At 48.5% G+C, this 19,058-nt stretch overlaps 2 protein-coding genes across 4 annotated transcripts; one reads left to right on the forward strand and one right to left on the reverse strand.

The window, feature by feature from the left end:
* Positions 1-1,708: 1,708 nt before the first annotated feature.
* Positions 1,709-15,238, forward strand: KCTD13 (potassium channel tetramerization domain containing 13). Of its 3 annotated transcripts, none has more exons than XM_060123902.1 (6): positions 1,709-2,123; positions 3,550-3,719; positions 10,997-11,086; positions 11,176-11,228; positions 11,904-12,099; positions 13,938-15,238. In XM_060123902.1, exons 1-6 carry the CDS (start codon positions 1,880-1,882, stop codon positions 14,172-14,174), a joined length of 990 nt encoding a protein of 329 aa, XP_059979885.1. In that variant the 5' UTR covers positions 1,709-1,879; the 3' UTR covers positions 14,175-15,238. The 3 variants fall into 3 exon arrangements, with proteins under 3 accessions (XP_059979885.1, XP_059979887.1, XP_059979886.1); XM_060123904.1 differs by lacking the exon at positions 13,938-15,238 and adding an exon at positions 12,523-13,921; XM_060123903.1 differs by lacking the exon at positions 10,997-11,086.
* On the reverse strand, positions 15,028-18,099 carry ASPHD1 (aspartate beta-hydroxylase domain containing 1). Its single transcript, XM_060123905.1, has 3 exons — positions 17,184-18,099; positions 15,673-15,786; positions 15,028-15,137 (listed from the first exon to the last, which is right to left on the reverse strand). Exons 1-3 carry the CDS (start codon positions 18,061-18,063, stop codon positions 15,028-15,030), a joined length of 1,104 nt encoding a protein of 367 aa, XP_059979888.1. The 5' UTR covers positions 18,064-18,099.
* Positions 18,100-19,058: the final 959 nt, after the last annotated feature.

A 19,058-nucleotide genomic window follows, 5' to 3' on the forward strand; every position in this document is an offset into this window, starting at 1 on the left:
CTTATTACAGGATTGGGGCTTGTGTTAGGTGATTTTCTGGGAGGGTTTGAGAAAGGGGAGATTTGCTTTAGGTTGGATGCTGCCAGGAAGTGGGGATAATTCTTTCTGGTTTTCTTTCTTTCTTTCTTTCTTTTTTTGCGGTACGCGGGCCTCTCACTGCTGTGGCCTCTCCCGTTGCGGAGCCCAGGCTCCGGACGCGCAGGCTCAGCCGCCATGGCTCAGGGGCCCAGCCGCTCCACAGCACGTGGGACGCCACCAGGGAAACCCTTTCTGGTTTTCTTAATAATTCTTATCTAGAAGTTTGGAAGAATGGATCAGTGCTAAAGCTGTAGTTGGTAAAGAAGCAGCAGTCACTCAAACTGTGGAGAGGGCTGTGTTTGGTCATTTTTGTGGTCTGGACAATGTTCTCGTTTTCGTGTTCAGGCATGATTATGGAATGGTCTTTCTCTCCATCCATCAGCGACTGGTTTTTGTCTGATGTTGGTGTTCTGTAAAATTGTTTATGCTCAACAAGGCAACACCACAGCCTAGCTAATAGTGCCAGGCCCCCTACTAGCAACACTGAGGCTTCTGAAGGAAGAGTGCAAACTAGCTCCCAGTTGTCATGAGCTGCTTTTCTCTTTTTCACCAGCTACATTTGAAAAATCAGAATTGGCAATCCTTTTGGTAAAACATGGGCTCTTCAGATCACCACAGGACTCATGACTCCCCAGTACCTTGTAACTGGTCTGCCCCACTCATTTACACTCCTACCTTGTCTCCTGGCATTTAAATTTGCACCCCTCACTAGCAGAAAAGGAACCAAGCAAGCCCAGAGAGAAGTGACTTGCCTGATCACACAGTGAACTGATGGCAAGGCGGAAACTACAACTTTGTGTTTAGTTTTCCCTCCAGAGGATCCGTCTGCTAGACATTCAGGTCGATTGTTAAATCTCTGAGGTATCAGCCTCTCAACTGAATGTGGATGGGATTGGATAAAAACACTTCTCACCACACTTTATCAACAACGTGTTCCCAGCTTACTTCTCCTTTCTTTAGGGGTTGGGTGTCTCACGACATTGGCTGGGATTCTAAGGCCCTTGCTCAGCTGCTCCAGCCACTCCTGACCTTCTTTCTGCTTCTCAAATATGCCAAGTGTGTTCCGGCCTGAGGGTCTTTGTATTTACCCTTGGCTCTGCCAGTAACTCTCCGCCCTCACACCTCCACGGGGCCGCTTCTTCTGAGCTTCAGCTCAGTATCACCTCCTCAAGGAAGCCTTCCATGACGACCTTACCTGCTCACACCCTGCATGCCCTAGCACTACCGCCATCTCCTCTGCGAGGCCACATCCCTCTAGCCTCCTTTAAGAGCGTCCCTTGGTGCTTCGTTCGCAGCTCTCCTCAGTCTGTCAAATGCGCGGGGATGGGAGGCGGGAAACTGTGCCCAATCCCCTGCTTCTCTGAGCCACTTTTCCCTTTACGCCCACGAAGCGCTCTGAGAGCAGAGACACGCGGCAGGGACACCCGTTTCCACAACAGGCTAGTGGCCAAGCGCCTCCTACACTGGGTCTCCAGCACTGGCTACTGGATCGCACTTCCCGCGGCGCCCTACCCCGCTGCAGCCGGCGCTCAACCCCTCCAACGGCCCAAGGCCACTACGCATGCTCCGCACTTCCGGCCCCGCGAGGTCGGGGGCGGGAGCTTGACGCGCCTGCGCAGCTGCTCGCCCGGCTTCCGGGCGGTGCAGGCGCTATGGGTCTGAGGGCCAGTGTCTTTGAGTAGCGGCGGTGTAGAGGCGTGCGGGCCCAGAGGTCCGGCCCGAGGGCTCAGGACCGGGGTCTTTGGGAGCGGCCGGGGGGCGTAGAGAGAACCTAGGATCGCTGCCCGCCCCACCACCAGGCATGTCGGCCGAGGCCTCGGGCCCGGAGGCGGCCGAGGCCCCGTCCCTGGAAGTCCCTAAGCCCTCAGGTCTCGAACCTGGCTCCGCCGCCTACGGTCTCAAGCCACTGACCACGAACAGCAAGTACGTGAAGCTGAACGTGGGCGGCTCGCTGCACTACACGACGCTGCGCACCCTCACGGGACAGGACACCATGCTCAAGGCCATGTTCAGCGGCCGCGCGGAGGTGCTCACTGACGCCGGAGGTACGCGAGCTGCCCTTGCTTACTGTCCTGCGTCCTCCAGATCCACGTCTCCCTTTCCCGTGGTCTTTCCTGGCCCAGTCTCCTCATGCCCGTTCTCTGCCACCGTCCAGTCAGTTCATTCTCACCCCCTCCAGCCCCCACACCCCGTCTCATCTCGCCTGGCTCGGTCATGAGCGCCCTCCCTTCCCCGGTCTTTACCCCCAGCAGTAGTAACCAACATTCATGGACATCCCCCGCCCCGCCGCACCATCCACCCCGCCCCTCCAACTACTCTGCCGGGCGCTGTGGTAAGTGATTCAACGTGTCAGCTCCCAATTTTCATGACTGCTTCCCACTGACTCTCCCACCCTTCACGCCTCAGCTCAAAAGACTTGGGAACCAGACCAGCTGCCAACAACATCCTTCCAGGCACCCTTCATCAGTTTCTTCCACCTGCCCAGCCTTTTGTTCCCCTCTCTACCTCAGCGCTGCCAACAGCCATCCCCGAGAGTTGGAGGATCTTGTCGGTCTCCGTTCCCCTAACGGAGGTTCCTCTACACTCTAGGACTCCATCTGTAAATACAGACTGTAGAAGGAGAGGGCAGCTTTGGGTTTGCCAGGGACGCCAGAGCGGAGAGTGGACAGTTCTCTTTGGCAGGCGAGCCCCTTACCTTCCCGAAGTGTTGCATTCAGGTCTGGGCCCCATATGCCCAAGTGGAACCTTAAAGTTTGGTGGCAGGGTTGAGGGTGGTGGAGGTGGAGTGGATTCAGAAGGGGTTAACGAGGGTTGTGAGAGCAGGAAAATAAAATTTGGGGAGGTAGAGCTCAGCCTTCAAATACCTGAAGGTGAAGAATTTATTTATTCAATAAGTAATTGTAAAATGCCAGTGCGGGAGATAGTTTGGTACACAAATCTGATAAGCTAAGCCTTATGGAGTTTTCTTTTTTTGTGGGGGCAGGGGGAGAATAAGCAAGTAAACATACTAAAACAAAAGCGAAATATGTAATTTCAGATAGCAATAAGTATATTATGAAGAATAGAATGAAGAATATATATCTTTATATTCTATGAAGAATATAAAGGTTAAAATGGTAGTAAACTGGACGGTGGGGTGGACATTCTAATTAAATAGGATGGTCAGAATTAGCACAAGAGGTTAGAGGTTTATTGATAAGGTAATCTGTACGAACTCGCTGATGGTGAGAACCTTCTCAGTGTAGCACAGACTTGGGAGGGAATTAATTCTCTGTGGCTGGCTGTGTTAAAAAGGGGCTTATGGGAGAACTCACTGGAGATGTTTTAAAGGGATTTTCTTAGCTATGGCACAGGCTTGAGACAGATCAGTATTAAGACTTGTGGCTTTCGAATCCTTCTTTCATAAAAATTTAGTAGCTCCACAGCCTTTAGCAAAGCCATCCTTCCTCCTGCCTCTCCCCACCACACCAGGTTGGGTGCTGATTGACCGGAGCGGCCGCCACTTTGGTACAATCCTCAACTACCTGCGGGACGGGTCCGTGCCACTGCCTGAGAGTACCAGAGAACTGGGGGAGCTTCTGGGCGAAGCACGCTACTACCTGGTACAGGGACTGATTGAGGACTGCCAGCTGGCACTGCAGGTGAGGGTCCCTTCCCCACCTCCTGAGTCCCACCCCTATGCTCATGTCCCTGGGAGAGCTGCCCAAGCAGTTAGCTATTAAGATATTAAAGAAAAACAAAAGGAAGTATGGGGCACTGCCTGGAGGAGTTGCCTCTGGCCTGGCTCTGACTGGCCATGACACCAGGGAATTTGGGGGTACTATCCTCTGCATTTCTGCTGTCTCAGGCAGGGCCCCCCTCACCACCTCATGCCAAGACTACTGCAGTGGTTAAATGACTACTGTCTCTGTTTCTTGCTGTTTCTACCCAGCCAATCCAGCTGTTACACTAGCACCTGAATAATGATCCTTAAGCACAATCCCAATTTATTCTCTCCCTTGCTCAGAAATCCCAAATAATGCCCTTGTCCCACTAAGGGAAAAAAAAAATCTGAATTTAAATTGGAATATAATGACCTCCATGATCTGGTCCTATCCTGGGAGGCAGCATTCCATCCCTCCCAGGGCTTTAAATAATTCTTTTTTTTCTAGCAGTGAAATACTATAGAAGCAGTCACACCCAATAAAACGGGGTTGGGAGTTCCAGGGCCCCACCTGCTGGGCTTCTTTTCTGGGGATCTCTTAGGATTCTGAGAAGAGTTTGGAAAGCACAGCCAGGAGATATGGGTTAAGTGTCACTCCACCACAGCTGACTGAGTGACCTTGAGTGAGTCAATTCCTACCTCTGGCATTCTGTTCTCATGTTCCAAAAGATATGGAAATGAGAAAAATATGTGCAGTGTAGTGAGTTTCACATAAAGCCTTTTATTCTGTTCTATTTTTACAATGTGAAAAGTGTCCTTTTATGATACAATATTAATAGGAGATTGTAAGAATTTTTTTTGATGCCCTTTATATTCAATATATTAAAAAGTGGCAACTATGAACAACTTTCTGTTATCTTGGGGAATACTTATTGGACCTTGAAATCCAAAAGTATAGAATTCCTTTGGGCAGTATCTATGTTTTTCAAGCTTTTTGACTGCATCTCATAGAGATGCATAAAATGCATTTTATACTTGCATATATATGACTGAATTAAGTTTTATAAAATGATACTTTTAGTGAAATACACTCTGACATATTCTGTTTTCTTTCTTTCTGATGCCGTTTGGAACCCATTAAATTTATTTCATGACCCATTAGTGGGTTACCACTTGCAGTTTAAAAAACATCAAACTAGATGATTTTGGAAGTGCATTCCTGTTCTGTAACTTTACATTTATCTAATGTTATCTCACATCCACTGTGTGTTAGGATTGGTTCTGTTACCTTCTTGTACCCCTGTTTGACATAAAAAGAAACATGAGGGAAGCTGAGGATATATTCAAGGTGAAAGAGCCGGTAAGCAGCAAAGCTCAGAGTCAACCCCAGGTGCCTGACTCCCAAGTGCAGTGCTTTTTCTTCTGTGCTCAGCTGCCTCCTTTGCAAGCTTCCCCGAGACCATTCTCATTCCCCACTCCACTCAGCTAGAATATGCTTGTTTGTTTGGAGGTTTGGGGTTTGGAGTTTTTTGTTTGCTTGTTTCTTTCTTCCTTTTTGGCCGCCCCGTGTACCATGCGGGATCTTAGTTCCCCGACCAGGGATCGAACCCGTGCCCCCTGCAGTGGAAGCTGGGAGTCTTAACCAGTCGACCACCAGGGAAATCCCGTTGTTTTTAAGATTCTGGTACAGAGAATTGAGTTCAGCATACTTCTCAGTGTGTGACACTTAAACATCATTAGTCTATGCAGATCTTTTCTCTTTTTATTTTTTCCTTCATTCCCAGTCCCCTGCCCACTTCCCTTTTCCCCATAGGTACCCCTCCAGTTCTAATGTTTTAATACATTTCCTTGGATTATGTTTGTACCATTAAAAAACTAAAACATTGTTTTGTATACACATGTATTTTAAATTTCCATAAATGTCATTGAGCTATGGATTGTGTGTTCTGTTTCTTAATTCAACACTTTTTCCAAGTTCTATTCATGCTGCTGTATGTACATTTAGTTCTTTGCTTCTGACCGCTGCACAGGAATCTATGGTGTGCATTCAACCATATTTTATTTATACATTCCCCTGAGGTTGGAAACCTAGATTGCGTCCCGCTTCCTGCCCCCACAAACGATGCCACCATGAGCATCTTTGTACGTGTGCCCTTGTGGGTCCTGGGTCAGTGTTTCTCATGACTGTAGCTGGGAGTGGAATTGGTGGGCCGCGGGACACATGCAAACGAATTTCAGCAAGTATCATCAGATTACTCTCCCAAATGGCTGTAGCACCTTGTACTCTTGATGAGCAGTGCATAAGGAATCCTGTTTCTGCATATCCTCAGCAACTCATGGCATCACCCAGCATTCTAATTTTGCTAATCTGATTGGTATAGAGTGATTTCATTTTAATTTGCGTGCTTCTGATTACTAATTAGATTGAGCATCTTTTCACATACTAGCTTTTTTGGTTTCCCCTTCAGTGAATTGCCAATTCATATTCTTTACCAAATTTTCTACTGAGTTTCCTATCTTTTTCTTGTTGTTTTGCAGGAGATTCTTACATATTTTAGCTTAGTTCCTAGGGAGAATTAAGCCCTATTACTCTAAGGCATGTATTTTACATAATAAATTAACTTCTCCTGTGCATCTAGAATGGTACTATTTACCTGACATTCTCAGAAGAGTTGAGAAAATAGTTACTCAAATTATTTGCTGGGTTTTGATATTCAGTGAGGAAGCCCAGTTGAGAAAGTGTGTTTTAGATAATAATTTCTAGTCAGTTTTAGATGTTACCAATAATTTCTCTTAGAATGTCACCTGTCTGTGGCATCTGTTGTTGAATAGAAATTATTCTTTTTAATTATAAATAAATGTTTATTATTTTTAAAGCAGTCTATAAGTATTGTAGAAATTTAGAAAACACAGATCATCAAAATAATAAAAGCACCAAATATCCTTCCAGGTCTTTTCCTGTGTGTGTGTTTGCCAAAATATGATTATGCTGTATGTGCTGTTTTGTAGTACGCTTTTTGTTTGTTTGTTAATAATTGCCGTCTTTCCATGTCAGTGAAATTTTATGTAACATGAGGGGCATATACACATTTCTCCGTTTGTTCCAGAAATGTCTTTTATAGATGGTTCATCTAAACCAGGACCCGATCTAGATCCTTGCATTACATCTGGTCATTATGTTCTTTTTCCAACCCAAGCAGTCCCTTTTTTCTCAAAATACTGACTTTCTCATAATACTGACCATCAGTTGTCCTTCACAGTGACCTACTCTCCAAATTCGCCTGATGTGGTTTGTTACCCTACCCTATCCTGAGTTTTCTCTAAATTAGATGGTAGATTTAAAAGCTTGATATTAAACATTTTGGTTGGAAAGCATGTTAAGTAATGTTACATATATCATACTGTGTTATATCAAGACCTACAATATTGTTAATATGACCCATCATTAGTGATGCTCAGTATTGGCCCCTAGATTCAGATGATGATGGTTTGATCCCTCCATCGTAGTTACATTTCCTTGTTGTTAACTATAAAGTAATTTAGGCATTTTATGAATGGCAGTTACCGATCAACCACACATCCATTTATAATTCTCGCCTGAATCAATAATTTCATTAGGGTTGTAGAATAATTATAATTCCTTCAACATTATTACGTGAAATTATTTATAAAGTCATGCTTTTCATTGTCAACTGGAGAGATTCTTGATTTTGATATAGTCACATTCCTCTTTTTATTTTTCTAATGGTGTATCCTCTTAGGATCTTGTTTAAGAAGTTCATTCTACATTTTTTATTAGCTTTATAGTTTTACCTTTTGTATATGGAATTCACTGTCATAAATGCGAATTATGAAGGGATTCAACTGTTTTTTGTCCTCTGTGGACTGAGCTAGTTTTCTCAATGCCATCTACTACACAATCTGTGGTAGCCAGCATCTAAGATGGCCACCAGCAATTCTTGCCTCTTGCTTATTCAGGCTCTTGCTTAGTCCCCTCCCACACTGAATAGGGCTGACCTATGTAACCAGTAGGAGATTGCAGAGATGATAGTGTATGACTTGTAAAGCTAGGTCATAAAAGACCCATAGCAGTTTCTGCCTCTCTTGGATCACTCACTTTGGGGAAGCCAGCTGCCATGTGAGCATATTCATGCAGCCCTAAGGGAAAGGTCCACTTGGTGAGGAACTGAAGCCTCCTGCCAACAGCCAGCACAGACTTCCAGCCAAATTGGTGAACTATCCCAGAATTGGATCCTTTAGGCCCAATCAAGTCTTCAGATAACTACAGCCCTGGTCAACACTTGGACTCCAACTTCATGAGAGACCCTCGGCCAGGACCACCTAACTAAGCCAGTCTCAAGCTCCCAACCCACAGAAACTGTGTGAGATAATAAATGTTTATTGTTGTTTTAAGCTGCTAAGTTTGTACTAATTTGTTACCCAGTAACGGATAACAGATTTTGGTATCTGGAGTGGGGTTCTGCCGTAACAAAAACCTAAAATGTGGGAGCGGCTTTAGAACTGGGAAGAGGGCAGAAGCTGGAAGGACTTGAGAACAGTGTTAATAAAAGCCTAAAGAGCTTTAAAGAGTATTCGTAGAAGTCTGATGACCTTTGGGGAGGCTGCAGTGTGGAACATGTTTACTGGAAAGTGGTAGAAAGGGGATCCTTGTTATATAGTGGCAGAAGTAGCAACACTGTCTCCTACAGTAATGTAGAAAGTAGAAAACATACTAATGATCTGGGTGATCTAGCTAAAGAAATTTCCAGATAGAATGTTGAAGTGCCACAGGTTTCTTGTTGCTTATAGTGAAACAGAAGAGGAGAGGGTAAGCTAAAGGAAAAAGAATTGAACAAAAAGGAGCCAGGAATTTTGGGGGCTTGAAAATTCCCGGTCTTGCAGATAACAGCTGATGTTAAAATTAGCAAATAGCTTCCAGGCAAAGATCAAACACAGGGCATTCTCAGTAAAACATGGTCTAAAGATGAAGCTGAGGATGTGATTGTAAAATCCCTTAAGACCTCAGAAATATCCAAGAAGATGCCTCAGAGAACCATTCAATCAAATAATAGCACTTCTAAGAAGCTTAAGGCTGTTGTCAGGCAGCAGTCTCAGCATAAGCCCAAAGTAGAGAAGAGCTTATCTCACAAAGATGTGTGGGTGAGGCTTTTGTCTAATGAACTGAACCCCAGGACTCACAAGACACCCATTAAGTTTTTAAGAGAATTATATTGGCAGAAACACTGCCAGCTTAGACTGGAAGGGACAGAGACAGTACAAGAGGAGAAGAAGCCTTTGGACCCTCGAAGCTCTACAGGCAGAAAGCAGGCTAAGGAAACTATGGAGCTGCAAACACGGACTGTCTTTCATGGAAATGGAAGGATGACTCAGGTCAGAGCCAAGAGCCATAGAGAATCATTCCTGGACAGGAGTAGACATCAGAGAGCTCCCAATATTTGTCCAACTGGATTACAGAATTTCTGTGAAGCGGTGACTTCTCTGTGCCTCCTGCACCCCTCCTCACCTTTTGAACAAGAGTGTTTATCGTAATGCCTGTTGCACATGTTGCATGTGGAGTGTGTGGAAGAGATAACTAGTCTCTTTAGTTCACAGGTCATCAGATCCAGAGAAAATGTACCTAAGGAACTATAGTTAAGGAACACCTCCCAAGGAGCATCGTCCCCACCTGGACCTGATTTAGATGACCAGATTCTGTACTTCAGTGCTGTAATAGGATGGGACTTTGGGGGATCTTGGGAGGGGGTGAGTGTGTTTTGTGTATGGGAGGGATTTGAATCAATGGGAGCCAGAAAGCGGACTGTGGAGCCAGCCTCCAAGGCAGTCCCCAATGATTCTTGTTCCCTAGTACTCATTGCCTTGTGTTGTTCCCGCCCACACTGAATAGGGCTAACAAAACTAGGTCATAAAAGACAGTGAGGCCTCCACCTTGCTCTCTCTTGGATTATTTGCTCTGGAGAAGCCAGCTGCCATATTGTGAGGACACTCAAGCAACCCAACGGAGAGGTCTAAATGACAGGGATCAGATATTTCCTGCCAATAGCCAGCCTGAACTTGCCAGCCATTTGAATAAGCTTTCTCAGAAACAAATCTTCCAAACCCAGACATGCCTTCAGATTACTGCAGCCCCACCTGACTTGACTGTAACCTTGTGAGAGACCCCATGCCAAAAACATTCAGCTAAGCCACTCCTGAATTCCTGAATATCTATTCTGACCCACAGAAATGGGTAATAAGTTATTTGCTGTTGGTTTAAGCCGTTCAGTTTGGGGACAGTTTGTTATACAGCGATAACTAATACACACTTGCCCCACTGATTTGTGATGTTCTCTCTATAAATATCAGTTCTCCTATATACACCAGTCTGTTTCCAAGTTCTCTATTATGTTTCATTGTTTCTGTTTGTTTCTGCACCAGAACTACATTGTTTTCATTATTATGGCTTTGTAAGATATTTTAGTATCTGTGAGGGTCAATCTCTTCTCTTGCTTGACTCTTTTTAAAAATTGACCTAAGTAACAGTAGACTTATTCTTCCAAATTAATTTTAGAAAAAGTCTTAGGAGTTTCTCAAAAAAAAAAAATCTGCTGGAATTTGTATTAGAATTGCACATCTAGTTTTTAGGTTGGGAGAGGTGAGAGGGGTTTTGGCATGAAGATTCTAGAAAGCAGAGAAGAGGAAAGAAACCTATGTGTCTGGTTCTGATTCTCCCTCCAGCCTTCCACCTAGCCCAGTTCATTCATTCACCAGATATTTATTGAGCATCTACTGTAAATTGATACTTATTGTCTAGGAAGAGACCATGAGCAAATATACCAAAAAATGAGAAAATATGAGGAACTGAGTGCCATGAAGAAAGTGAACTGATAGTGTGAAAAAGAAGTGGAGGAGGCTGCTTAGCCAGGGAGCTTAGGGTGGAGGACCAGCACCCTCCTAGGGGTACTGTTTGAGTTGAGATCTGAATGGCATGAAGGGGCCAGCCATGCAACCGAGTGCAGGCTGTTGCCGGCAGTGGCAGCTGCAAAGGGCCTGGTGGGCACAAGCTGGATGCGCGAAGGAACAGGTGGGGCTGAAGTCCAGCAGGCAGGGGAGAGTGGTAGAGACGAGATCAGAGTTCGCATCCTGCAGAGTCTTGTGTGGACTACTAAGGAGTCTGGATTTTTTTCCCAAAGGCAACAAGCAGTTTTTGAAGGCTTTTAGGTTGGGGAGTGAGTGACCTCTGGTTGTGCTGTTAATCACCTTCCGCTTCTTCTCCAGCAAAAAAGGGAGAACCTGTCCCCGCTGTGCCTCATCCCCACGGTGACATCTCCCCGGGAGGAGCAGCAGCTCCTGGCCAGCACCTCCAAGGTGAGGCCCCTGAGCCCTGTAGGGTGGAGGCTGGGGGCCTGTCCCGGCAGCCTGACCCCCACCCTTCTCCATCCTTTCTCCCGCAACAGCCCGTGGTGAAGCTCCTGCACAACCGCAGTAACAACAAGTACTCCTACACCAGGTGACCCCCTCAGGGGCGGGGAGGTGCACTGGGTGGAATCCTGGGCTCAAGCACAGCTCTGCCCCTGGCCCAAGGGGAGGATTATGGCCGCATGGGGGCGGGGGGTGGGGGGCGAAAAGAATCCTGCCTGGATGCAAATTCTAGCTCTGCCACTTACCCACTGGGTACTTTGGACAGGTCATTTTCACTTCTGAGCTTCACTTTTATCATCAGTAAACTGGGGTCCAGGTGAGCATCAGATGATAATTACTAGCATTTCTTATAAGAGGCATGGCTCTGAGTGCTTTACATATACGTACTCACATAATCCTCACAATTGTTTGAAGGAGGTATTGTTGTGATCTCCATTTTACAGATGAGGCAACTGAGGCACCGAGAGGTGAAGTAACTTGCTGAGTGTCACTCAGTTAAAAAGTGGTAGAGCTAGGATGCCAGGTGAGGTCGCTTGGCTCCAGAACCTGCATGGGGTAGCCACTCTGCTGTGCTGGGATTTGCTGAGCAAATGCTGCTTCCGTTCTGAGGCCTCCTTAGCCTGGCCCCAGGGGTGGAGGAAGCTCCATTCTGGGCACCAAACTCCTAGGTAGGACTAGAGTGCTAGATATCTGGGCCCCTAAGCTTGGGGGAACAGAGGGAGGAAGCCATTTGTGCTGAGCCTCTTGGCCCCCTGGTCCTCAGCACTTCAGATGACAACCTACTTAAGAACATCGAGCTGTTTGACAAACTGGCCCTGCGCTTCCATGGGCGGCTGCTTTTCCTCAAGGATGTTCTGGGGGATGAGATCTGCTGCTGGTCTTTCTACGGGCAGGGCCGCAAAATCGCCGAGGTGTGCTGTACCTCCATTGTCTATGCCACGGAGAAGAAGCAGACCAAGGTCAGAAGGGGTTCAGGGCCTGGTCAGGGAGGGCTGTGGTGGTGGGCAGGACGAGCACCCTGGACAAAGGCAGCTCAGCAGATCAGGCAGGGGAAATCCATCACCAGAGTTCTAAGTTCTGGGGTCTTAGTTCTGTAACCTTGGGCAAGTCATCTGACTTCTGTGGGTCTCTGCTTCTCTACCTGTGAAAGGAGGGTGTTGGATTAGGGTGGGATTCTTAATCTAGGCCAGTTGGGTTTCAAGGCTATCTTGAAAGAGTGTGCAGTTTTGGGAGTGGGTATGCATTTTTCTATATAGAAGGACCATAGTTGTCATTAGAATTTCAGAAGGATCCATGACCCAGAGTAGGTTCTTAAAACTTCAGGTGCTTAGAACACACTGAGGTTGTAGGCCCTGAGTCATTAACATGGCAATCATCAGCAGATACGTCCTGAGCACTGCAAGAGGCTTGAAATCAAGGCGAATAAGATGCTGAGTAAAGTACAAGCCCTCTGTCATGACGTCTGGCCCCTGAAGATCTTATCAGCCTGGTCCCTTCTGACCTTGACATGAAGGATGTGCCTCAGATACACTGGAGATCTTGAAAGTCTCTTAAGCACCCAGTGCTATTTCACACCCCGCTACCTTTGCACACACTATTCCCTCTTCTTGGAATTACTTTTCCTCATTCCTGTCTGCCTAATGGACTTGTGCTTAATCTTTAAGACCTAAGCCAAGCATCACTTTCTTTGGGACACCACTCATGAACTTTCAGCCCAACAACCGCAGACAAAGTTGGTCATACCCCCGTCAGCCAAACACAATGTTGATTGTAGTCTGCTGGGGATGGGGGAGTAGGAGTGTTTACTTCAGCAGCAAGGAGTTAGCTTCTTGAGAGTACAGCTGAATCTTTTTTTCCCCCCCCATCTCTGTAGCACTAGCCAGGCCTTTATCACACCGCAGAAGCTAGGAAACATTTATTGAATGCGTGAATGAGTAAATAATCCAGTTTCCAAGTAGCTTCCTCTGTAATTGGGAAGACAGGAAGATAAACCAGTAATGAGAATGCAGCTTGTTAAAAGTTTTTTTGTTTATATCCCTCCAAGCCACACAAGGGGAACCCCTAACTACCTCTTCATCCCGTACTACTCTCCTTCACTCTGCCTTGTTGCTTTGGCCTTGCACTGATCTTCAGATACACTAAGCGAGTTCCTGACCCCAGAGTTGTTCCCTTCCCAGACTGATCTTTCTCTAGTTCTCCATCTGGTTCCTTCCCTCCTTTCCTTTGGCTATTGGTCAGATGTCACCTTCTCAGTGAGGCCTTCTCTGAGCTCCCTCTTTAAAGTTGTAACATTCCTGGCGGTGGCCATCTCCACACCCTTTTCCTGCTATAATTTTTCCATAACATTTATCGTCATCTGACACTTTATATCTTATTACATATATGTCTGGGTCCTCGCCCTAGAATGTAAACTTCCTGCGGACAGGAACTTTGCCTGTTTTGTTCACTGCTATATTCCCAATGCCCAGAACAACACCTGGTACAGTGCAGTCACTCAGTAAATATTTGTCAAATGAAAAGATATACCAAGAAAAAAAAAAAAAAGATATAGCAAGAGACTTGGCAACAAAGGACAGAAAACAAATAACTCTCTGCCTGACTTCAGAGCTGGACCTTGAAGTATAAGTGTGACTTAGCTGAGCAAAGAAGCTGCAAACAGGACAGTCCAGGCTAAAGGAACCTGTGACTGCAGAGGCTATAGGAGTGGCGAGACAGTGCAGGAGCAGCCTGGGGGAGGGGATGGCTGCGTAGGAGTGGAGCCAGAGGGAGGGAGCTGGGGGTTGCTGGCCTTTTGCAGGTGGAATTCCCAGAGGCCCGGATCTTTGAGGAGACCCTGAACATCCTGATCTACGAGACTCCCCGAGGCCCAGACCCAGCCCTCTTGGAGGCCACAGGAGGTGCAGCTGGAGGTGGCGGGGCAGGCCGAGGGGAGGACGAGGAGAACCGAGAGCACCGTGTCCGCAGAATCCATGTCCGGCGCCACATCACCCACGACGAGCGTCCTCACGGCCAACAGATTGTCTTCAAGGACTGAGCTTTGCCCCGAGTCTTCCTCTGGCCGCTGGGACCCAGTCCGTCTCTCTCTTCCTCCCCTTCCCAGACCTTTGCCCCGGCTTTGCTGGCCAAGTCGTGGGTCCTTCTTCCATCCCTTCATTGCATGGTACAGTTCACTTTGGCCCTTTTCCATCCATTCCCACCTCATTGCTAACCACAGAGTACATTCCAGCCCCTCCCCTCAGAGGCCTTCAGAAGGCCTACATTGGTTGCCTCCTCCCCATCCTTGTCCTGCCCTCTTCCCTCACCAGCTGGTTTAGAAGGATTTAGAATTCCCTTTGTCTTTTTTTAGGACATTGTACACACCAAAGTGTCAAGCCAGCCCTTAATAACACCCACCACATTCTGAGCCGCCTCCTCACCATTGTGCAGGGCAGTTTGCCTCCCTCCTGCTTTCCCAACATCCTCCCTACCTCCTTAACTTTGTACTAGGTGGGCCTGGGCCTGTACCAGGTCAGCATCTTCTCAATTTTTTTCATATTATTTATTATTATAATTTTCTATTAAATTATTGGAATAAAGTTGAGTTGAGGGTCTGGTGCTGGCTCCCAGAGAAAGGGCCAGGTATATGGCTTGTTAGGGAGGTACCTGGCTAGTTGGATGGGAGAAGACACAGACCCCTGCCCCCAGCCTTTCCCTGGGCTGGTAGCTGGGAAGAAAGTAGTCAGGAGTTAGGAGAGGATTTTAAAATCTATATTTCGGTGTTCACTGGCCAGTTCCCACCCTCAGCCCCACCCCACCCCCTGCAATGGAGAGGTGGTCCTGGCTACCACTCAGGCCATCCCCGAGCGCAGCATCTCTCCAGCCCAGATGTCTGAAGGGAGCACCTTCCTTCAAGGGTCTGGTGCGAAGACAAAGTCGAGGGCCTGGCGTTCGGCCCCAGCCACATTGGGATGCCAAAGGTCCACGATGAAGACCACTCGAGGCCCATCTTCGGGAGAGCCTAGGGCACGTGGGGATGGAGACAGCAGAGCAGCTGACATTAAGTACTTACAAGCCAGAGCACTCACCAAATACTCATAAACGCAAACACTTTATAAATAAGTGCCAGTGTTCTAATCCTTTATGTGTATTAACTCTTAATCATCAGAACAAACTGTGAGGTAGTACCATAAGTGTTCTCATTTTATGCAAAGTAACTGAGGCACAAAGAGGTTAAATAACTTGCCCAAGGTCACACTGCTAATGCCAGAGGTAGGACAGGAACCCAGGGGGTCCAGGCCCAGGGTCTCGTGCTATGAACCACTTTGCTGTGCACTTACATTAACTTATTTAATCCTTGCAGTCACTTGGTAAAAGAAGGCGGTTGCCCTATCTCACGGGTGATTGGAGAAATCATGTGACTTGTTCAAGGGCATGCAATTAGAAAATGGTGGTGTAGGACAGGAAGCCAGTTGGGCCCGATTCTGCGGCCTCTAGTCTATTCCCCTTAACTCTTTAGTCACTCATCCCTCCTAGCAGAATGGGAGCCCCATTACCATTATGAGCCACTGTATGCAGGAAGGAGTCGTCCACCAGTAGACAGTGTCCCTCAGCCCAGCACTGGGGCTCACCCCCGACCACCAGCTCACAGCCAGGGGGGATCTTCAGGCCTGTAGAAAGAGATCCGGGCCTCCAACATTCCTGCCTCCATCGAAGGGGCCCACCCCATTCAGTCAAAAAGCAGATCCGAGAGTCTTAAATGCTAGGTTCTATGGTGGTCCCTCCTCGTTCTCTGGAAGGTGACCCACGTAAAATTACAATACAGTACTGGATGAAAGAAATGCTAGGAGACAGAAAATGCAGTGCAAAGCACAATGTATTCTGTTTCAGAGAAGAGGGAAAGCTTCCTAAAAGAAGCAGCATCTCCTCTTGGGCTTCTGACAGTTTAACTCAAGAACCTACTGTGTGTTAGGCCCTCTCTCCCCAAAAGGTATAAAACATGGCTCCATCCTGCCAAGGACCACACACTGGGGTGCAGAAAACTGAGGAGCCAACTTAAACGATGGGGAAGAGGAAGACATTCCAGAGGAGGTGGGCATTTGAAAGTGTGAGTCGTGAAGGCTACGTAGGAGTTTTCCAGGAGGTGATAAGGGGGAAAGACATTCTAGGCTAAGAGCATGTGTGTGGCATCTGCCAGGATCAGCCAGAAGGCGTTCATGATTTAGGGCATGGTGGGAGAGAAGGGGAAGAAGGGAACAGGTAGGAGATAAGGAGAAAAGATCTGGCCTTGCTCCAGATCTCTTCAAAGCCAGTGTGCTCTGAAGTGTAGAACACATTCAACTGGTAGCACAGGAGATGATTATAGGCAAAACAAAGTCATGGCATTAAACAACAATCAGAAGACAAATCTTTTTTTCTCCCCATTTTCTTTCATTCTCTAAAACATTGAAAAGAAAATCTCAGTTTGGTGCTACCATGACTTTAACATCCCCCCTAACATTGCCCTTTTTATGTTTATTTTTCCTTTGGGGCCACGTCCTGCGTCTTGTGGGATCTTAGTTCCCGGACCAGGGATCGAACCCAGGCCCTCAGCAGTGAAAGCACAGAGTCCTAACCACTGGACCACCAGGCAATTCCCAACATTGCTCCTTTTTAAAGGAGGAGAGTGTAGGCTTCAGCCACAGACTAGGATACTTCGCTAGAATTTTTAAAGCTTTCTTTTTTTAAGTTTAAACTTATTTTTATGAATAATTCCTATTTAGGTCAAGTAATACTGATTATCATTTTTCTATAAAGATTCCTTTTAAATAAGTAAAACAAAACATTGTGGGGAGTCAATATGAAGAAACAGTACAGGTGGTAAATGACTATGGAAAAGCTTATGAAGATGGTTTGCAGATCATTGAAGCTCAGGAAATGCTGCTGTGGGCGACAGGGAGTCAAGGAAGATTTCCGAGAAGAAAGGCATGATCAGAGTCACAGTGTAGAAAGCTATGATGGCAGAGAAGAGAGTCTGGAGGGGGAATCGTGGAGGCGAGGAGGCTGTCTGTAAGTAGCATCCACTTACCCAGGTGGCATCTGACTCGGGCATTGGTGGGCCCACAGCGGCCCTCGAGCCGGGCCCCAGGCAGGAGGACGGAAAAGCCAGCATTGCCGAAGGTGTTGGCACTCATAAAGCTTCGCAGCCCCCTCAGTGCCCGATAGGCCCCCGGGCACCGGCGGCAGTTGCTGGGTTGGCACCGGCCTGCTTGGTATAGCAGGAGCTGGTAGCACCCAGGGGCCAGTGGTGGGGACCAGCCCCGAGGCAGAGGGGTAGTCCCTGAGAAGTCCCAGCTCACAGCCCCGAAGTCCCTCAAAATGGCAGGGAAGCTGCTCTCCAGGAGCTCCACATCATGCCGCTGGGCATCCCGTGGCACGAAGGGGGCTGAGGGCAGGTCTGGCAGGAAAAGCAGGCCTGGGCGCTGAATGCCCAGGACCCCTGGCCCTCCCCCAGGGCCTGGGCTACCCTGAGCCGCCCGCCTCACCCTACCCATCCCTGCCCAAGAGTAGCGCCTGGCGTAGGCCCGAAGGCGACGGCTCACTAGGCCTTCTGTCCTAGGTCCTTCCACAGACTCCCCAGAGCTCCGTGGGCTTGGTCTGCCAGCCTCAGAGCACCCTCCAGGCCTACCACTGACAGCCCCAGCCCGACTCCCAGCCCCTAGGGCCTGCATATCTTGGGAGCCCAGGCGGTAGCAGTACCAGAGGAAGAGGGAAGTGAGAGCTCCAAGGAGCAGGGTAAGGGCAGATGAGGCCAGAGGCAATGGCCATGCAGGCATGATGGGCAGGGAGGCCCTGGCCAAGAGGCCTGGGGCATCTTCCAGACCCCAGTTCCCTTGTCCCCCCAGTTCTCCACCGGTTCCTTCCATGGCTGCTCCCTGGTTACACCCTGGGCTGTTTCCCTTCCACATTCCTACTCTTGGTTCTCTCTCCTTCCGAGGTCCTCTCTCCACCTTGTACCTCCTGCTTTCTCGCTTCCTTCATGCACCTCTAACTCTCCTTTCCTTCCTCTCCTTCTGCCTCTCTCTCCTCTCTCCTCTACTTCTTTCTCCTTCCAACTCTCTCCTCCTCCTCTTTCACCTCTTTCCTCCTCTTCTTTCTCCTTAGGGCAGTTTCCTCTCTCTCCAGTTTCCTGCCTCTCCCGTCAGTCTCTCCTTTCCCCACCCTCTGTCTCCCCGTCTCCTTTCTTCTCTCCTCCCTCCACCACCGCTCCCCCCCCCCCGCCCCTCTTTTCGCTCTCTCTTTCCCTCCCCGCTCTGCCTTTCCTTCTAGCTTCCCCGGACAGCAGTTCCTACCCCACCTGGACCCGCAGCCCTGGGAACCGCAACCAGCAGCCCTCTGCAGCGACTTCTCTCTCCTTCCTCCCCCTCTCTCCTTCCTGCCCTCGCTTCTCTCTCGACCCGACCCACGGGTTCTCTCGCTCTCTCTCCCCCCTCCTCCACTCGCTCCTTCCTTGTCCCCCACTCACCCTGACGTCACCCTCCCCACAGTCCTCTCAGCTTAGCTACCCCCGCCCTCGCCCAGTGGCCACCGCAACTCAGCCGGGTAGGGGGTGTCGTCTCCGGATTTGCCTCCCCCGGCCCCGACGGGGCGCCACGTGGGGTACAGGGGGCACAGCGCCAACCTCCAGCGCCCCGCAATGCGAAACGAAAGGGCGGGACCTGAGAGGGGCGTGGCAAGTAAGGGGCGGGGCGAGCGCGCGAACTGATGGACAAGACCGGCGCTCGCATACTGCGGACAGGGACGCTGCGGCCGGTCCGTGGGTCAGCCGATCCTTCGACCAGTCGGCCTGTGACTCCACCTCCCCCAATCGCCTTCACAAGAGCCAACCCCCGGCGGGAGCCCGATTGATAATGAAGGCGGCTTCAGCCAATCGCCTGCAGCGCCGCGGGCCGGGCCATCTCAG

This window comes from Lagenorhynchus albirostris, chromosome 15 (assembly GCF_949774975.1).
Source record: "Lagenorhynchus albirostris chromosome 15, mLagAlb1.1, whole genome shotgun sequence".
Lineage (NCBI taxonomy): Eukaryota > Metazoa > Chordata > Mammalia > Artiodactyla > Delphinidae > Lagenorhynchus > Lagenorhynchus albirostris.

Excerpts from the sequence above, each read along its gene's own strand:
- KCTD13 (XM_060123902.1), top strand. The coding sequence starts at position 1,880 with ATGTCGGCCGAGGCCTCGGGCCCGGAGGCGGCCGAGGCCCCGTCCCTG. Across the intron at positions 11,087-11,175 it reads TCCTGGCCAGCACCTCCAAG|CCCGTGGTGAAGCTCCTGCA; the intron begins GTGAGGCCCCTG and ends CTCCCGCAACAG. Across the intron at positions 12,100-13,937 it reads CGGAGAAGAAGCAGACCAAG|GTGGAATTCCCAGAGGCCCG; the intron begins GTCAGAAGGGGT and ends GGCCTTTTGCAG.
- ASPHD1 (XM_060123905.1), bottom strand. The coding sequence starts at position 18,063 with ATGTGGAAGGGAAACAGCCCAGGGTGTAACCAGGGAGCAGCCATGGAA. Across the intron at positions 15,787-17,183 it reads CCGAGTCAGATGCCACCTGG|GCCTGAAGATCCCCCCTGGC; the intron begins GTAAGTGGATGC and ends CTCTTTCTACAG. Across the intron at positions 15,138-15,672 it reads GCATACAGTGGCTCATAATG|GCTCTCCCGAAGATGGGCCT; the intron begins GTAATGGGGCTC and ends CACGTGCCCTAG.